Genomic DNA, 18,818 nt, shown 5'->3' with positions numbered 1-18,818 from the left:
AGAAGCCAAGGTGTGGCCAGGTATGTAGGCTAGGGTAAGTGTAAGGTGTCAATCAGAAAATATCTTACTCTCCTCTTTTTTTTTAACCTATAAAGAAGTGTATTCGTACACAGTGTTACAAACTCAGCGTTAACTTTTGTGGTCTCGACAGATTATGTTTGACCCCGCTTCTACTCTAGTTTCGTTAGTCTCTGTGTTTTTCTGCATTGTCTCGCTAAACAAACAAGTCTGGAAGGATGTCAAGCTTGAATAGGACCGCGCCATGAGTGCCAGCTCTGCGGGGGTCAGGTTTACATTACCTCGCTGCCGGTGGAAGATAATGTCGCTAAATAGTTTTTGGGAGAGTACGACGTTTACGTTGATATTTACCTGAGCTTCCATGTGTGACATATACGTTGTCTCCCGGCTTGACTGTTTTTAAATCCAGCAGAGACACCACAGAACCCCCCTCCGGGACGATGGTTCCTCCCCCGCTGCCCGGCTGAGCATGGTGCTCTCTATTTTGACTGACATCGTCGCGACTCGCAAACTTCAGCGGTTTGACAAGTTAGGAGCGGGTGAGTGAACTATCATTATTTGATTTATTTGATTTTATACACGTGTTAATCTGTTGCTACGATTCATTTGATGCCCTTTTGGTTTTTGTAAAAGCACACACTTGCTCTCACCTCGGAGATATAAAGCTTTGCCAACTTAATGCAACTCTTGAATCAGGTTGACAAGCCCGGAGGCTGCCCGTTAGCTTCATATACGTGACTGTAGGTAACCGTAAAGCTAGTCGACACAACAAAGGAGAAGACGTAATACCGGTAAGTGTTTAGACTGGGCTGTTTCACTCATATCGCTCTGAGAAGTGAGTTATAACCAGAGAACCTGCGAAAGTAATTACAGCTTCACAATCTCGGCTGAGGGAGATTTTTGTAGTTTGTTGTGCAACAGCAGGGTGGTTACTTGCAGTAAAGAGTCAGATGTGGATGAGATAGATAGATAGATAGATCGATAGATAGATAGATAGAGCTGCTGTAACATCTGTGTTTCAGCACACTTTTCCAGTTTCTGTGATGTAGCCAACAGTGAACCTATAATTTGATGTTCTCTCTCTTTTTTTCTGAATGGAGGCGGAGAGACTTGCAGTGTTATGGCCTTCACAGTGCAATAACAGTGTAACTGTGTATGTGCATGCATGCCTGACTGTGTTAGAGACAGCAGAGTTGTCCTAATTGCATGCACATTTTTCTTGTTTGCCTTCATCTCCACTGTTTAGTCTCCTGTAACTATTCCCTATGATCCCCTGCTTGTCATTGTCCCTAATCGCTGTACCTTTCCTCCTTTGTACTAAAACGCAAAAAAAAGTTCAGGACAACTTTATACTCTACCATTGTCTCTCCGTCCCACCAGTCCCCGCCCATTTCCCAGGGCTAAACTCAAAACATCAGGGCATTAAACAGTGTTAAAGTACAACTCTGTGCTGTCATGTTTACAGTGATCTTGTACTTTCCAGACCTCTCTGTCTGGTTTCCTCAGCTCCGTGGGAACTGATTATCTCACAGTTGTTGAGAGCCGTCAGGGTGGACGGATTCCTTCCCACTGCTCCTCTCACTTATTAGCCTCCACCTCACATCTGCTGATAACTGCCTCCTTTTTTCTGTTTCAACACTGACTGTCATTCTATGTGATGTTAGGCAGCCTTTTTTATTTGTATACAAGGGTGTTGTCTTCGTTGTGATCCAGTTGTGATTTCTTGCTTATTTCCTTTTTTTGAAGCAGCGGTGCTCTCCAGTGAACTTATAACCTAACTTAAACTTGTTGTACGGAAACCGTCTCTCTCGTCCCCTGCTTTGTTTTCCCTGCTTATTTTATTTGGCAGTCATGCAGCTCCACTCCCACGAGCTTGACCCCCTGTCAAGCTTTGTCGTGGGTGTTCCACTCCCACTATGTCATGCTCTGCCTTTACAGTCTCAGAGGGATGCTTCATCATAAGAAATCACATACGACATGCAGCAAGGCCAAACGCTCACTGTCAGAAAGAGAATGACTCAGGAGTCCAGGCCTGTGGTGTTGCATAAAGCCTTTGTTTGTTTAAAAGCCCCGCAGGATTGAGAAACTGACACAGTCAAATTTGCGTTAAAGGAGATGAACGTATGTAATAGGAAACGTGAGGTAATTAGAGGAGTTTGTTTCAGAGAATGTAAATGAAACCAGATTTGTGCAGAGAGTTTCAGAAAAGAAGGATTAATGTCTGTGGTGGTATAATTGCATTTTTGAGTCATTCAGTCATTCAGTCAGTGTGTTGGCTGATATTCATAGCTGCGCCCTGCTTCATGTATGCTGCTGCTGATATCATATTCTCGCAGGACCAGAATCAGAGTTTCCACCCCAAGAAAAATCCCAGCTCTCTGGTATCTCAAACACACACACACACACACGTAAAATTACTACAATATGTTCTCACTATGTTGTTATTCAGCTGCCACATGAAACAGACACACGAGCTTCAGCTTATACCTGTGATGCGTCTGTTGTCTTTATTTGAAGTTCTTTACACTGAGTATGAGTCGGTACTTAACTGTACTATAGGTAACTACTGTAGTGTAGGAGAGAATAAAATGGCGTGGTAATGGTTAAGAGGGGCTTTCCTGACTTCTTAATCAGGAGGAACCTTTTACAGTCTGAAGGTTTTAGGGAATGGTGAGCTTAGCCCAGATCAGCTTAATAACGACTGGATGTCTGTGGGATCCAGTAGACGCTCTGGACAGAGGGGCATTTAAGAACAATACCCCAGAGGACTACAACATATTAAACCTGCAGGACTGGTTGGGCTGAAAAGTACAAAGCTGAAAGCCTGAGTTGTTGCATCTTGTTATATCACCAACAAGCTCAACAGATGTTTTCAATCCCACAAGTCACATCACTACCAGTGTTTCCCATTGTGGGGGCATGTAAACAGGAAGTGGATGTGATGTTTCTTGTAACCTAAGCAGTATAATGAATTTATGGGAAATTCATTACTGTACTTAAGTAGTGTTTAACATTATTAATCTGTTGTAACGCACTGATATTTGGTTAATCAGATGTAAATTGACTAGGAAAGGATGAAGTAGGCTGGGTAATATTGATGTTTATAGGCTTCGGGTTTAGTCATTTTGTTCTATTGATTGTTTTGTTTTATTGTTATAACCGTAGTCTAAAGTTGTATGATTATATATAAAAAAAACCTTGATTGAACAGTTCTGCTTATTGATATCGTATCATAAGCTACATGCTTTTATGAATCCATCAGAATGACAAAAATCTCTGATGTTTGAAAAATTTCTACAAGATAATATAATTTATCAATTGCTCATCATGAAAGTGAATCAAAACAAAGAAATCATTTTGGTCAATGCTCTTTTTCATGTGTGCAGCATTTAACTGTACAGCTTGTGGGTGTATTTTCAGATCAGCTGTTTGTACCATGACATCTGAAGAGCAGAATTTACAGCTGTTGATACTGTTTTATTTGTCCACAGTCTCAGCTTGTATACTGCAATTTACCTTAAACTCCACTAACTTGTTTTTATGATTCCTGTGTTAGGCTAATGTTGGACTTTGATTAGTTTTTTCATGCACTTGTTGCACAAAAGTGAGGCTACACTGACTGTACACAGTGAAGGCCTTTTGAAAATGAACACAAACACACAGGAAACAATATGCTTCCTCCAATTCGTCAGTACGACGCCCTGATCGTGGTCACTGACAATGCGTCCGTCTGTCTGCGTCTATGAATATTCATGTCACCGCCGGTGACACGGCGCCTGACTCTGACCACAAGTCCTGATGACAAGCAGGCAGCGCTACAATGGAGCTCTCATGATGAGTCAGGACAAAATGACGTAGCCCCTCATGACAGGCATTTGTCTCCCCCGTTGCCACGAAGGCAGATGAATGTTGGAAGGCATAGAAAAACCCAGAGCTGTATTTAAAGTTGTTTTATGTGATGCCACATTTACAATGATCTCCAGATCCTTCTACATAAAGTGTACATGAGGTCGTGTCCCGGAGGTGCCAGTTATTAGTCAGTTATTATGTATGCAGTCCTTGAGATTTGTTACCTCAAGTTGCTGTTTAAATGTGTGCAGGACAAGTTGCAACAAGAGCATTCAATTCTGAGGAGGTCGACTGGCATTTTCCCCCTCCACCTATGACTCACTCATTACTCTGTCTCGCTCTCCTTATCCCCGCCTCTCTCTCAGGTAAAGCACTGTAAACACTATGGTGGAAGTAGAGCGCAGGTCTGAGCGGGTGTGGGTGTGATGATCCCTCTGCAATAAGTCGACAGAGAGAACGACGGCGGCGGGACGGATTGAGACAGACCGGAGCAGAAGAGGAATGGCTCGAAACGTTAACTTCGATCTGAGCTACCCTCTCATGGAGGCTGGACTGGAGTAAGTGACAAAGTTCATGTCTCTTCTGTTTTTCCTGTTCTCTGTTTAGTTTTGCCGTCATGAGCCGTGAGCTTAGTTAGCACTTCTTCCCTCGAAGCAGCAGAGAGTGTAAGAAGTATAAGGAAATGCTTTGGCATAAATACTTTGTACTTTTTGATCACCTGTTAAGAGGCTTAACAGGAAGACTGATCGTCATGCCAATGTTTGGTTGTGAATGAGTGAGTGTGTGTGTTTGTTTGCATTCTCAGTGTGCTATATTTGTAAAAGTGCTTAGTCAAAGGGAACTGGACTCACGGTTTGTTTATATTTTCTTCTTGCTACAAGAGAAAACAGTCAGTCCAGTTCTAGATAACGCAGGAGGAGGATCACACAGAAGAGCAGTTTTAGCTGTGCTGATCACAGATGAATGAAATTGACTTCATACACTCTTCTTGTGTTGTTTGGTTGTAGTTTCCTCCCATGAGAGTTCCACTGACTTGATTCAGAATGTCCTTGAGTGTGAACCATACTGTTGTCAGCGGCCGTCAGCTCTCAAACCGGTCTGGATCTGAACTGAAGTGTCTTTGAATCCAGCCTACCCTCTGTCTCACTCTTTTCTGTCCTTGTCCTCATGTCTGTGTGTCCCTCTGTCAGGAGCCCACTAGATGAGGAGGTGGTTCATGACTCGTTCAGCCAGCTGATAGCAGAGCAGAGTCAGAATGGGATGTCTGACGCCATCGAGCTGCAGCAGCTGCAGAGGGAACTGGACGAGGAGAGTCGAGGTACTGTCGCTGTGGATGTGTAATGTGACAAACTGATTTTATAGCTGAGTTTTATGTGATTCTAATATTGATACAAGAGATATTAGATGTAAAATGCCATCAGCCCTAGCCCTGCATAAGAAAATGTACTGTCATAGTAATGTGTATGTCTGTGTATGGTATTGTGATATGGCTTGACTGTCCTCTTCTGGTCTCAAGGGCAAAAGATATTCAGTGTTTCTTAACATCCTCTGAGCGCATCATCCGTCGTCAGTCATCCTCAGTGAATATCTTGTTTGAACATATCATTGTCCTTATCAGCAGATGCAATTATTATTATTATTTTATATTATTATTATTATTTATTAGCACATGAAAAAAAAGATAAAACAGCGTGATAAAAAAGTAGAACAACAACAAAAGCATACAATGTATACAGTAGAAACAGAAAATGTGCAGGAGAAGCCAAAAAAAGTGGTCCTAGAGACAAACATTCAACATAAAAAACAGATTTACAGTAATGTGAAGAACAACATAAAACAGTTAGAAAAGAGAGAGAGACAAAAAAAAAGCGATGTTGTGTGGTGATGTAGGGGAAACAGCTGATTTATGCATTGCTCAACTGGGCCAATTGATTATCTGTTTCCTAAATGACTTTATGCTTGTGCAGTTTCTAAGGTTGTTTGGCAATGCATTCCAAAAGTGCGGACCTCTAAATCTAATTGAGAACTCAGAGAAAGTAGACCTGAAAAATATTTTTCATGTTTTTTTTGTGTGTTTTTTTTTGATTCCCCAGATAATGTGGCCTACCTGTCCAGCCCTGGACATAACTATAGGGAAAGGCATCTGGGACAAAGAGATGATGAATGGGAGGATGATGGAGGAGAGACAGACCCCCTCAGAGGAGAACGCTGGTCCTCAGCCACCATGAAGATCTTGTCGTCCATGCCCAGTCGCACCATCGGTGGGTCCTGTTGTGAAAGTGAAAACACTGATGCTGAGAGGAAGACACAGACAATCACATACATCTGAAGATCTGTTGATATGAATGACTATCTGACAACAGGATGATATGACATCATCATTGATATTCCTGTAAATTGCTTTTGCACTACAAGGGTGAAAGTTGGAAATTAACCCCTGTACGGTTAAGCTTCAGGCCCAGCGGCAGTAAAACAGCATAATGTCAGAAAGTGTGGCATGTTTGGGTTAGTGAAACACTTACAGGTTTAAAGTTCATCTACAGGTTAAGATAATGATTGTCACCACTGGTCTAACCTTTACCTTATAACATTCATAGCTGCTTAGGACAAGGCTGTTTTTCATAGTTCTTGCAAAAAGCATTGCATTTTACCACATAGAGTTTCACTTGTGCATAGACTGTCGAAGGTGCTTTATGGTGCCATATTAAACTAACCCATTAGGTTTCTGTGTCAGTATGGGGTTGTACTGTAGCTGCACTGCACATGTTGAGTTATAAAAGATAAAAACAGACTTGTTTCAGTTGAGCAGTTAAGTTTCATGAGGAAGCAATCAGTGTGTTATCTTCCTGCCAGCATTTGCTGCAGGTCTGGTGCTTTAGCTTGTTTTCAAAGCTCTGAAGCCGTTATCTAATTTCTTAAGCTGTACCACATAATATGTTGTTCACACGTTAGAATTTCAACATCGGGGGCGGTGCGTGGCGCAGTGGTTAAGGCGGCCGCCCCATGTAGAGGCTATAGTCCTCGCCGCAGGCGTCCCCGGTTCGAGTCCCGCGTCGGGCAGACCTTTCCTGCATGTCATTCCCCCTCTCTCTGCCTCCCCCTTTCCTGTCTATCTCACTGTGCTATCGAATAAAGGCAAAAAACGCCAAAAAATATACTTGAAAAAAAAAAAAAAAAGAGAGAATTTCAACATCGGAAACATGGGTGAGAGATATTCATCTTTCAGTACTTCCCTTGTGTCACATGCCATCATTTAAATGTACATGTTACAGTGGGCTGTCTTGTGAACACTGTTTTGATGTTAAAAGGGATAGTTCCACATTTCGGCACACTGGCCCATTACTGTAGGTTCGTTACCTTTAATTGTCGGTGCAAGCTATTTTTAGAACGGTGGAGCAGAGCCGTGAGCTGCTCAGGCAAATGGCATTTCCTTCATCAAACTCATCAAATACACAATCCAACAACTCCAAAACGCTCTGGTGGACAAGTTGACCTGCAGATTCACCACGCTATGAGATAATAACAGAACGTATGAGATGAGTTATTTCCGAGATAAATTGCAAAACCACTGATGCGTGTTCCTGTCAGGGGCAGTTTTTCGGGACGCAGTCTCTGCATTTTCCTCGAAAACAACTCTGTCTCGTCAACTCCGTCTTGGTTTTGTCAACGTGCACATCTCTCTCTCCCTCAGTGTGGTTTCATTGTCAACAGAAATTTGGCATTTTTTTGTGATGAAGTGGTTATTTCATTCAAATACACGTATAGAGACCATTTTACAACAGATACGTTTGTCTTTGAGTTCAGCAAGAGGCGGAGGACTTGAGAATTGTACTTTTATAGGCTGTAAATGATGTTGATCCCACCTCTGACCAGTCTGATCCATCTTGCCTTGTCAGGCCGCAACAGAGGAGCCATCATCTCTCAGTACTACAACAGGACCATGCAGCTTCGGAGACGCAGGCAGAGCAGACCCGCCATTCGGGACTTCTCTCGCTCTGCCAGACCAAGTATACGGGGCTACGGCATGGAGGGAGACTGTACGGATGCAGAAGGTACAGAGGGAGGAAAATCACCTTCACTTTACTGGGCTCCTCCAAAACTAGAATACAAACTGATCTGGGATGACATGTTTGTCTCACTGTGTGTTACAGTGACTAAAAGGGAGCGTTTGGTGAACAACCTGCAGAACCTTTCAGTGAGCGACAGAGTCAAGATGCTCCGAGCGATGCCCCTCAGTGTGGCGGAGAAGAGTGAACTCAGGTTCATGTGCTTTACATTATTCATATTCATTCATTCGTGTGTTTTCGACATCAGTCTGAACTCCCTGTGTTTCTCTGTCTGCAGGACTTTAGCATTACAAAAGGAGAGGCGCACGCTTTCCGGCAGTCAGATCCCCTGTTGCAGTCAACTCAAATATTACATAATAATTGTAAGTCACGCCACCAGCAACATTGACACAATCCTGTCCATTGTCCTGACTCGACACACAGAGTTTGAACCAAGATTAAGAACAAGAGGCTGTCCAGATACAGTACAAGTTTCTAGTGACGCACTACGTCAGAGTTTCCACAATTAAAAGTATGTGAAGTGTGCCAAACTGAGGAGCCAAAACATCCAGGTTTTTTTTTCCCCATCCCGCCAGTAAAAGTTGATTTATGTACAGATAATGATGCTGTTGCTGCTGCTGCAAGGGATTCTCAAAGGTTTTTTTCTTTCTTCGTTTACGTGTTCTCTACACAAGCATAGTTCAACGTACAGTGAAGAGTGAGATCGGGTGGCATAGAAATAATGTAGAGCAATGCACACATTATCTCATGTTGCTCACGTAGTTTCATATCAAGACAGGTGCGTCAGTGCCAGTGGATCGCCACGGCCAAAAACATCTGATGGGGGGAAAACCCGTGACAGTCAGTGGCTTTTGCACATAGCATAGATTTAATTGCTGCTTTTAACCCTTTAAATTAATGTGAAATGTTTAGACCAATTGTCTAATGGTTGTGAATTTCTAAATTAATCTGAAGCTGCTTCCACTGTGACATGTAGAAACTAGGCTTGTTGGAGGTGCAAAAGAGGAGCAAGTGTAGTGATGTCATTAAAATGCAGGTGGCTCTGACTTTTGGACCCCACTGTCTATCCCCACCTGCCCAGGGACTACGGATGGAAAGTAGCTAGTAAGCTAAATCCGGTACAAGGCATCTCTTCTCATTTCGAGACTAATGTTATTTTGTACATTGTCCCTGATACAAATAAACTTATTAAACTAAACGGTAACACTTTACTTGAATAGGTATTCATAAGATTGACATAACACTGTCATAACCAGAACATAACAACTGTCATAAACATCAATGAATACTTATGACAGCTGTCGCTAAGTGTCATTCGGTAAGTTATGTCACTTTTAATGCAAAGTTGACATTGTTTGGGATGTTTTTGTTCTGACAACTTGACATAAAGACAATTTAAACTGTCATAGCAGACCTAATTGCCAAACTTTAAAAATGATGTCAAGTTCTCATAACAAGGACATCTCAAATAATGTCAACTTTGCATCAAAAGTGACATAACTTACAGAATGACACTTAACCACAGCTGTCATAAGTATTCATTGATGTTTATGACAGCTGTTATGTCATGGTTATGACAGTTTTATGTCAATCTTATGAATACCTATTCAAGTAAAGTGTTACCAACTAAACTGTACTTAATAGTGATGAATTGACTGCTTTGAAGTTTGTAAACAGAGGAGAAAATAGTAGTAGTTTCAGTTTGTGTCTCAAATCTTATAAATTATCATCACACTATTTTTCAGTAATGAAAAATGATACAGTCTCTACTTAACGGTAGAGGCTGTAGGAGTTTCCTAGAAAATAAAATATAGACGTTTACAAAAGAGATCTTGCTTAATCCTCACATGGGCTTCTACTCATGTGTGCTGGTGACTGTGTCTGCTGACTGTGTTTCCTCTCCATGTTTCTATGTAAGCCGTATAATGTATCTGTTGCCCAAGCATAGACGGCTCTAAGAGCATGAGTCACAAAGTTCAAACCCAAAAAACCGAAGTGATTTTTAGGAAAAACTGGAGATTTTTTATAGTTTTCTTGCTGGTTGTGATGTGTTTTCTGTGTGTTTCTTCTCCCATGCTGTTTCTTAGGCACTGAGACACAGCTGGTACAGCTGGCTGTCGTTCCTGCACTCCCTCCAGCTGTGGCAGGTGGCACTCAAGAGAGTGAGCGGCCGATTCGGCACTGGAGTCCTCTCATACTTCCTGTTTCTCAAGACCCTACTCTTCTTCAACGTTTTCCTGTTGCTGGTGATGGTTGCATTCCTGGTGCTGCCTCAGGCTGTGCACCCTCCAGTGTTGACTACTATGAGACGCTCCTTCACTGGACTGGAGATCCTCACCGGCGCAGTGAGTTGTGTCCTGTTGCGACATGTTATTGCAACACACTCTAACATGCTATGAAGCCTCAGTTTTTAGAAAACACTCACCACATACTTGTGTGTGTTCAGAAGCTTTAAAGGGATACGCCAACATTTTTTTTTCGTGTCTTGCCTCACTCCCGAGTCCATGACCAGCAGATAGACACCATCCTTTCGACTGTGCGTGCAGTAACAAGGGAGATACGGGCAGAGCTGGCGCACCGCTAATTAGCTTAGCTCAAACGCTGGAAGTGCATAGGTAGTGTTAGCCTGCCTCCACCTAAAGTCATCAGAGAAACTCTTCAGCAACTCTAAACGGAAACCGGCGGGCCGATCTTCGTCTCAGAGCTGACAAAACTCTCCGGTAAGGCATCTTGAGCGGTCAAATGCCGGTAACGGGACCAGATCGGTCAAAACTGAGGGTTCAAGCAAAGACGATTTATTTTGGTTCAAGCTAGCTACATCGAGGGTAGGTTAGCTTCCTATTTCAAAGTAAAAGCACAAATTCTATCGTCATGGTTTTCTGTATGTAAAGGGCAACGGGTGTTTTATTTTGTGAAAGTAACCGGAAGTGCGTTGGTCACAACGGCTAGCTTGAGTAGCGCCTAATTCGTCAGAACAAAATTGTAAACAGCTGGTATTTAGACAAATTAACGACACACTGCTGATCTAAACGGCTACTTTCTCACCTAAACATGTTTGAAATGTCGATAAAGTGATATATTTACAGAGTTTAGAGCTAAAATGAAATCAGCTTCTGACTGCTGATTTCAGCTCGGGTAGGAGGCAGGCTAACACTACCTATGCACTTCCAGCGTTTGAGCTAAGCTAATTAGCGGTGCGCCAGCTCTGCCCGTATCTCCCTTGTTACTGCACGCACAGTCGAAAGGATGGTGTCTATCTGCTGGTCATGGACTCAGGAGTGAGGCAAGACACGAAAAAAAAAAGTTGCCGTATCGCTTTAAGTCCACGTGATGACATCCTAATAACAAAGCCATCTTGTAACTGCTGTAACTAAAGCTCGTCACTGAAAAATGTGTTTGTCTCAGTGTTTCTTCATTATCTCATGTAACAAAGTGGCCACTGACGCAAATGTTCACTTTGGTGTGAATGACTGTTTCTCCGTCTCTTTTTGTCTCAGGGCTATTTCCATAACACAGTAATGTACTATGGATACTACTGTAACGACACACTGGGTGGGAGCTGCGGGGATGATGCTGGGGGGCAGAACATCTCTGTGTCTAATGGAACCAGACCAGACCAGCACCTGCCTTACAACATGCCACTCGCATACTTCTTCACCATTGGAATGGCCTTCTTCATCACGTGTATCATCCTTGTGTACAGGTACAGTTTTTGTTTTAAATATGTTTCAGGCTTGCTTCAACTCATAAATTAGTTATGTATTTGTTATATGTCAAGATGTTAATGTGTGATTTCTCTACAGCATGTCCAAATCGTTTGGTCAGAGTTTCCGAATAAACAAATCCCACAGCATACTGGCCATAAAAGTCTTCTGCTCCTGGGACTTCAAGGTCATCAAGAAAAGTTCTGTAAAACTCATGTCTGAGAATATCTGCACCCAGCTCAAGGTACGCATACGCACACTCACACATACACGCCTTAGACACACAGACAAACCAAACACATCCTCCCTCTCTCTGTTTTCTTCTCTGTCACATACATCACAGGAATGTGAAAAGCTAATGCATTCTTCTCTTTCTACACCCCTCTCTTTGTCTCTCCTCTGCAATGTCCTTTTTCTCTTTTCATAACTCCCCCTCTCTCTCCCCCTCACGTCTCTCCCTCTTCAGGAGCTGTTGGCAGAAGTTAACCATAAGGACGTCAAGAACACTGGCTGCCAGAAGCTGCGGAAACTGACGGTCCACGGCATAGCATGGGCCATCTGCATAGGAAGCACCACGGCCGCCGTGGTCGTCATTTACTTCTTCTCCCATCACATGCACCAGGTGAGGCGGGAGGGTTTTCCAAGGTGCAATGTTTCAAGGATCTGAATCTTTATAGATGGATATCGGTGATGGGAATAACAGCTTTATAAAATAATGGCGTTACTAAAGGTGCTGCTTTTTTCAGTAAGGTAAGTTATAAAGTTATAACGCCGTTACTGCCAATAAAATCCGCTGTTACTTGACTAGGTTTTTTTCAGTCCATCAACTAGTAGGAAAAAAGACGTTTATCTGGAACTAAGCAACTCACTCAGTATTCCTCCGCAGAGGCAGACTTCGGCCTGTGCGGAGGAATACTGAGTGAGTTGGTTAGTTCCAGATAAACGGGAGGTTAGGAGGGTGAGTCTAGGTAATTTGACATATTTGAACATTTTTTAAAAAAGTAATGCAATAGTTACATTTCCTGGTAATTAGTAACTTTTAGCTACTAACTCAGTTCCTTTTTGGGTAAAGTATCTACAACTGATTACTTATTTAAAGCAGAAGTAAGCGGAATGTTTGTGTTAATATAAGTCTTAAATAGTTATATCTTCCGACAGCAATCACTTCTATAGAGTGTTTGGTCTGAAACACGGGTCTGTCAGTCACTCTGCTCTGCTGTAAGCCGAGGAGAAAACTTTCCTTGTATCCTACAACCTTTATCCAATGAGGAGAGAGAACGGCATAAAGGGGCGGTCCTCTCTGTGTGTGCAGCCAAGGGATGCGTGTGAATGTGGTGACATAGGGACGAGGGTGGGGACTGCTAACTCCATCGGCTGACAGGAAGTTAGCCAAAACCACCGGATCGCTTACTTCTGCTTTACGTAAAGTAACGAGCCCAACTCCGGTGGATATTCAGGACTTGTGGCTGTATACGTTGCCCACAGTCTTTGGTCTTGTTCCTCTGCTTGGATAAAGGCATCAGTAAATTCTGATGGACGTCATTATGGCACTATTTCAAATAGGGCCAACTAACTAACATCTGTTTGATTTTTAAATCTCCTACCCTCTACATTTTGTAACTTGCTGGTGACTCCTGGTGGTGGCATCAAAAACCACACGTTGACTCTGAGCAAAGCTGCCAGCAGAGAGAGGGGCGCACTCAAAGGTGTGATCTCTGACAGATGGAAGATGAAAGTAACTGTCATCTACCGTATCATGAAAAGAGCACATCATCTACTGGACCTGCGCACTCAGCTTTCTCTCATTCTTTCCTCACAGAACCAGCAGAAAATAGCTCGTAGTCCTGAAGCCAACAAGAACGTGTTACTGTACGAGGCCAGCCTGTTGGCTCTGCCCGCGGTGGTGTCGCTCTTCAACCTGCTGCTGCCCGGCCTGTTCAACCTCACATCCTGTGTGGAGGACTACCAGTCACCAACGATAGGCACATACGTCGCCATCGGCAGGTACGAGCAGAGACACGGGGTTAACGTTTGAGGGTAAGAAGACGCAGAGGTGTCGGACGGTCGTTGCTAATACTTTGTTTGACGTCTGTGTTCTCCAGGAACTTGCTGTTAAAAGTGAGCATCCTGGCCGTCCTCTGTTACCACTGGCTGGGCCGGGTGGCCGCTGACCTTCAGTATGATCACCTTACGGTAATATTAATGATGAGATTCTCTCTTCTTGTTTTTCTTTTTTTTCTTTTTTTTCTTTTTTTCAATTTTTTCTTTATTATTGTTATCCTCACAGAATACATTACACAGCTGGTATTGATTTCTTGGTTCACAATTATTGTCAAGGAAAAAAAAAGAGGAAAACATCAGCATATCAAAACATAGCTGTTACAGTATTATAATTGTGTAATGTTAAAAGAAATTGCTGAGAACAAAAACCGGCATATATTTGTATATTTATAAGAAAAAAACAAAACTAACTAAAGACAGATGTCTGAGTTTTGATATGTGTGTATAAGATGTATAAGACCAGGCAATCCTTCAAACCAACAGAGAGATAGACAAAGAAAGTAAGTGGGCGGAGACAAGTGATTTAGTTTCTAGGATGTGACTGTGACATTTGTACATAGGAGACCCATTTTGACCATGATTTTATGGATTTATTTATCCATTATTTATTTATCCATTATTTATGGATGAATTTATCCATTTGTAGGCAAAGTGAGAAAGTAATCTTTTCCATTATATACAGTGTATTTCATTAACAATATCAGTCCATTCCTCTATTGTGGGGGAGTCAGGGAGATTTTCTCTTTCACATTACATTATTAGTCTTGGAATGCTTTTTTAATTTCATTTTTGGAGTCAGCATTGCACAGTGTGTTGCTCCCTTCATGATCCACTTTGTTTGATCTGTTTTTGACTATATTGCATTTAGTGCTGGGAGAGTTTTGTTGGCCAGGAGCTTTATCGCTTCCTACTAATGGAATTCATCTTCACTCTTCTGGACACCTTGTTAGGAGAGTTTCTTTGGAGGTGGGTAACACACAGAACCATGGAAATTGCAGCTTTTCTCCTTTATTGATTTATTTCTGTTCCTTCCCTGTGGTGTATTGAACCACCTCTTTTCTCCTCCTGCTCTCTGTAGGCTGTTTACTAAGAGGGTTTTGAAAAAGAGGAGGAACCCAGAGTTTGATATCGCCAGGAATGTCCTTGAACTCATCTACGGACAGACCTTAGCCTGGTACGAAACTTACCGTTACAATGCCCGCACACACAGTCATGTGTGAGTGATGTCAGAGCTGTTCTGGGTAATGAATATTGCCTTTGTGTTTTTCAGGCTGGGTGTTCTCTTCACTCCTCTCCTGCCCGCTGTGCAGGTCATCAAGCTCCTGCTGCTTTTCTACATTAAGAAGGTACTTCAGTGGAAAGATTATGATGCACAAAAATTAAGGCCTAAACTGAAATTTCCAAAAAGTATTCAGACAGCTAATTGTGTCTAATGACAGCAATTTCCCCCTGTTCTTTCTTTCCATGTTGTGGTTGAAATTATCCTCTGCTGTGGCGTGCCTTTAGAAATTCCCAGTCTATTAGGCAGATGCACAGACGTCATCTTATTTTTCCGTTTGACTTCTTGTTTATTATTATACAGGCTTCAACTCAGTGGTCCTCTGCTTCTGTCATCTTTTCCCTGTCTCGATCTCTAACCTTTTATTTTGTTTACTCCACAGAGCAGTGTGATGATGAACTGTCAGGCTCCCAGGAAGCCCTACAGGGTCAGCCAGATGACCACCATCTTCATCACTCTCCTCTGCTTCCCCTCCTTCCTCGGCGCCTCCGTGTGTGTCACATACACCATGTGGAGGTACTCGCACAGTCGACCCTGTCACTTAAAAGAACATTGCATTAATTCATATTAATTGCCTCATGGTTTACCCTGTTCTCAATTATAACCACCATGTTGTGGTGTCACATTGTGGTTGTGGGCTCTGCCAAAAAAACACACTAGGTCAGAACCACATCTACTGTACCGCAATGAAATGCAATGCAATGCAATGCAATCTGCAGGTTTATAACCATTCACCATGAGATCATTTTGTAACATTAACACTATATTTCCACCATTTTCCTCGTGATCATTGTTCCAGAGGACTCAGATTGTTACTGTGGCTTTCCAGAAATGGAAAACCATACCTGATTGCACTATAAATTGCTGTGCCGGGTTTTGGCATCTGATAAGTCAAACTCATGGATCTCTTATTGAAACCGGTCGTCCTGGATTGTACTGAGAAAACACACCCCTACACTGTTCACTTTTTTTAAAAAGTGCATTTTTCAATCTGAACTCAGTAACCTCAGTCGAGTCTTAACACTGAAATGTAATAGTTTGTCTTGTGGGAAGCAGAAAGACCACGTTTTTGCCCTGTGAACGTGGCTGTTTGAGATATGCATCCCAACATGCGGAATAATTGCACATACACATACACTGTATTGTGGTTATTGTGGGTCGCATGTTCTTCTGTATTTTGGAGAATGGTTCTCTTTAATGACTTCTTGTTATAACATAACAGAACACACACACACACACACACACACACACACACACACACACACACACACACACACACACACACACACACACACACACACACACACACACACACACACACACACAGTGACCAACAAGTTAAGCAACATTTCAGACACTTACTTGTGTGTCATCACTGACAACTTCAGAAACACACTAATTTCTCTATCTACTAAATATGGACCTTTGCAATGTGGGACTGTTAACACAAAGTAGTGTGTGTACCACAGAGACAACTCTTAGTAGATTCTTTTGAGGGCTCTATCATCTAGTCTAGTGGACACTTTTACACATTTAAATACAGTGGTGGACAGTAAATATGGTTGACTAGACAGTAGATGGGAAGACATTTTAGATCCAGCAGAAGATGCACAAGTGAAGATACAAGTATTCTACTCAGACCATTGCCACTTGAAAACTGGACTGTAGCCTCACCAGCATGTCTTTTTTTTTAATTCATGGTTTGGCTGTAGTCACGTTTCCTGCCCATGTTCACTTGAATAAACAGCTGTATGCCTCTTCAGCAATCTGTCCTTTCTCTGGCCTCACAACAGAGAGAGTCACATGTGTCTTCTGTCCTCAGTATCAAGCCGTCGTCGTCGTGTGGTCCGTTCCGCGGGCTGAAAAACATGTTCCAGGCAGGGAAAAAAATGATGGAACAACTGGAAAAGGATAATCCCAACCTGTCGGTGCTGACCAGGGCTCACTCCTACCTGGTGGAAAACCCTTTCTTCCTGTTTGTGGGAGCAGGCATCTTTCTGTGAGTGCACAGACACAAACACAGCTGTAGCAGGCTGTCCCATTGTGTGTGTGTGTTTCATATTTAATCACTTTGCATTATTATCAAAATCATTGTTATTGAGTGAAGCACTGCTCTGATGCACTTTCATTGTGTCTTTCCATCAGGATAGTCATCTACTTCCACAGTCAGGTGGTGGACGGTCAAAGGAAGATCATCAATTTGCTACAGGAGCAGATACAAAACGTAAGACAGAGGTCACACAGGATGTATCTAAATATGGGCATGAATATAAAATAGACTGAAATGTTCTGTTATTTTGCTTTTGACATTTCTGGGTCTTCATCTCTTCATCTCTCTATTCAGGAGGGAGACGATAAAAAGTTTCTCATCACTCGCCTTCAGTCCGCACATGAACAAAAACGAACCCCCACACAGAGACTCACAAGTCAGGTCTGTTCCTTTTGCTCGTCTTAATCTGAGACATTTTTTTCAGGTTACAGTACAAATCTTAAAAACTTTATTAACATTTTATTTTCATTTCATTCTATTTTCCAGAACTCTGCCTGCTGAGGCCGTCGAGTCTCCAGTAGACAAGTCCTCTCAATCCTCTGAGCACAAGTCGGGAGAATACGTAGGCCAGAGGTGATAAACCTGGAATACTGAATGTGACCAAAATCAAATGTATCATACATCTGTTAGAGTTTGAATTTGCAAAGGATTTTCTTTGACTGGAGTTTTTGTAGAGATGATGAACAAATCATGTGGAACTATCAGGTGAAAAGCTTTGCTTTCTACTGCACTGTACAGTTTACACAGTACATGAACTGTTTGAGCTCAGACGTTAGGAAGTCAAAGTGAAGCCTGACAGCAGCCAGTAGCTATGCTTGACTATTAATAAATAACACGACTGCTCAAGAGAACAGAGAAAGACAGAGTTACACACAGCACAAAAGAGGAAGAACTGATTTTTAGTTTGAAAACTGAGCAGGAAGCAGGAACCAGAATGTGTAACAGAGAAATCTTAAAACTGGTGTCGTCAGTTTAAATAGATTTCAGTCATCTCTTATAGAAGCACTTTTTTTTATCAACTGTGAACAGTTTTTAATGCTTTTAATTTTTTTTTTTTTTTTTTATGTTTTATCAGTATGTATGTTGTAGTAAACTTGGATGTTGAGGTATGATGCAACTGTAAATGATGACTTGGGTTTTATTATTTTGTTTTTTAAATAGCTCCTTTAGGGCAATAAACTACAGCTGTAATGTAATACTTTTGTAATTAAATTATGTTTTATCATATTGGTGTGTATTTGTATTTATTAGTGCTTATGTAAAGTGTGGGCACTACTACAGCACAGGAAAATATGTGTTACAAATTCAACAGCTTGAAAAACAACATGATTTGCACTGTTAGCATACAGGAATAGTTCACAAACATGCAAGTAACAAAAGTAAATGGAGACACAACTAACTGTATGCGTGTATAGGACATATAAAAGATATTTTCAGTAGAAAAATAAATACACAAGCACTTTTAAATTGCCTGAAGAACGGTAATAAAGTAACAATCTTAATCTTTGTACCTTTATTAGTAAATATTACCCATTAAATTATTTTTCCAAAATGAGAAAAAGCAGCATATTTGGTGGAGGGTAGAAACAGCAGCACCGCAGATGGATTTCTGAATGTGATATTTAGAGTTGACACAAGAGAGCACCAAATCCCCACAAGACAAACCAGGAGCTGTTCTCAGTCCAGCGCTTCTCCATCACAACTCTGACTCGACTATTTTAGACTATACCACCATGACAGTCTCAACTGCATATACGTACACATTATACAGTATGTATTTACACTATATA

At 41.9% G+C, this 18,818-nt stretch overlaps 1 protein-coding gene across 2 annotated transcripts; it reads left to right on the top strand.

Moving 5' to 3' along the window:
* The first annotated feature begins 518 nt into the window (after positions 1 to 518).
* tmc6b (transmembrane channel-like 6b) lies at positions 519 to 18,255 on the top strand. 2 transcript variants are annotated; one of them, XM_083976932.1, is made up of 21 exons: positions 519 to 561; positions 4,239 to 4,424; positions 5,058 to 5,185; positions 5,961 to 6,128; positions 7,764 to 7,919; positions 8,019 to 8,127; positions 8,212 to 8,296; positions 10,022 to 10,279; positions 11,432 to 11,637; positions 11,738 to 11,882; positions 12,105 to 12,260; positions 13,458 to 13,642; positions 13,741 to 13,831; positions 14,568 to 14,665; positions 14,778 to 14,873; positions 14,970 to 15,045; positions 15,361 to 15,494; positions 16,801 to 16,977; positions 17,124 to 17,202; positions 17,323 to 17,409; positions 17,515 to 18,255. In XM_083976932.1, the coding sequence occupies exons 2-21, from the start codon at positions 4,369 to 4,371 to the stop codon at positions 17,527 to 17,529; spliced, it is 2,505 nt and encodes an 834-aa protein (XP_083833058.1). In that variant the 5' UTR covers positions 519 to 561; positions 4,239 to 4,368; the 3' UTR covers positions 17,530 to 18,255. The 2 variants fall into 2 exon arrangements, with proteins under 2 accessions (XP_083833058.1, XP_083833057.1); XM_083976931.1 differs by having other exon boundaries at positions 525 to 557; positions 4,233 to 4,424; positions 8,019 to 8,296.
* Positions 18,256 to 18,818: the final 563 nt, after the last annotated feature.

Source organism: Trachurus trachurus (assembly GCF_905171665.1).
Source record: "Trachurus trachurus genome assembly, chromosome: 1".
Taxonomy (NCBI): domain Eukaryota; kingdom Metazoa; phylum Chordata; class Actinopteri; order Carangiformes; family Carangidae; genus Trachurus; species Trachurus trachurus.
This window is presented reverse-complemented; position numbering and strand designations above follow the sequence as displayed.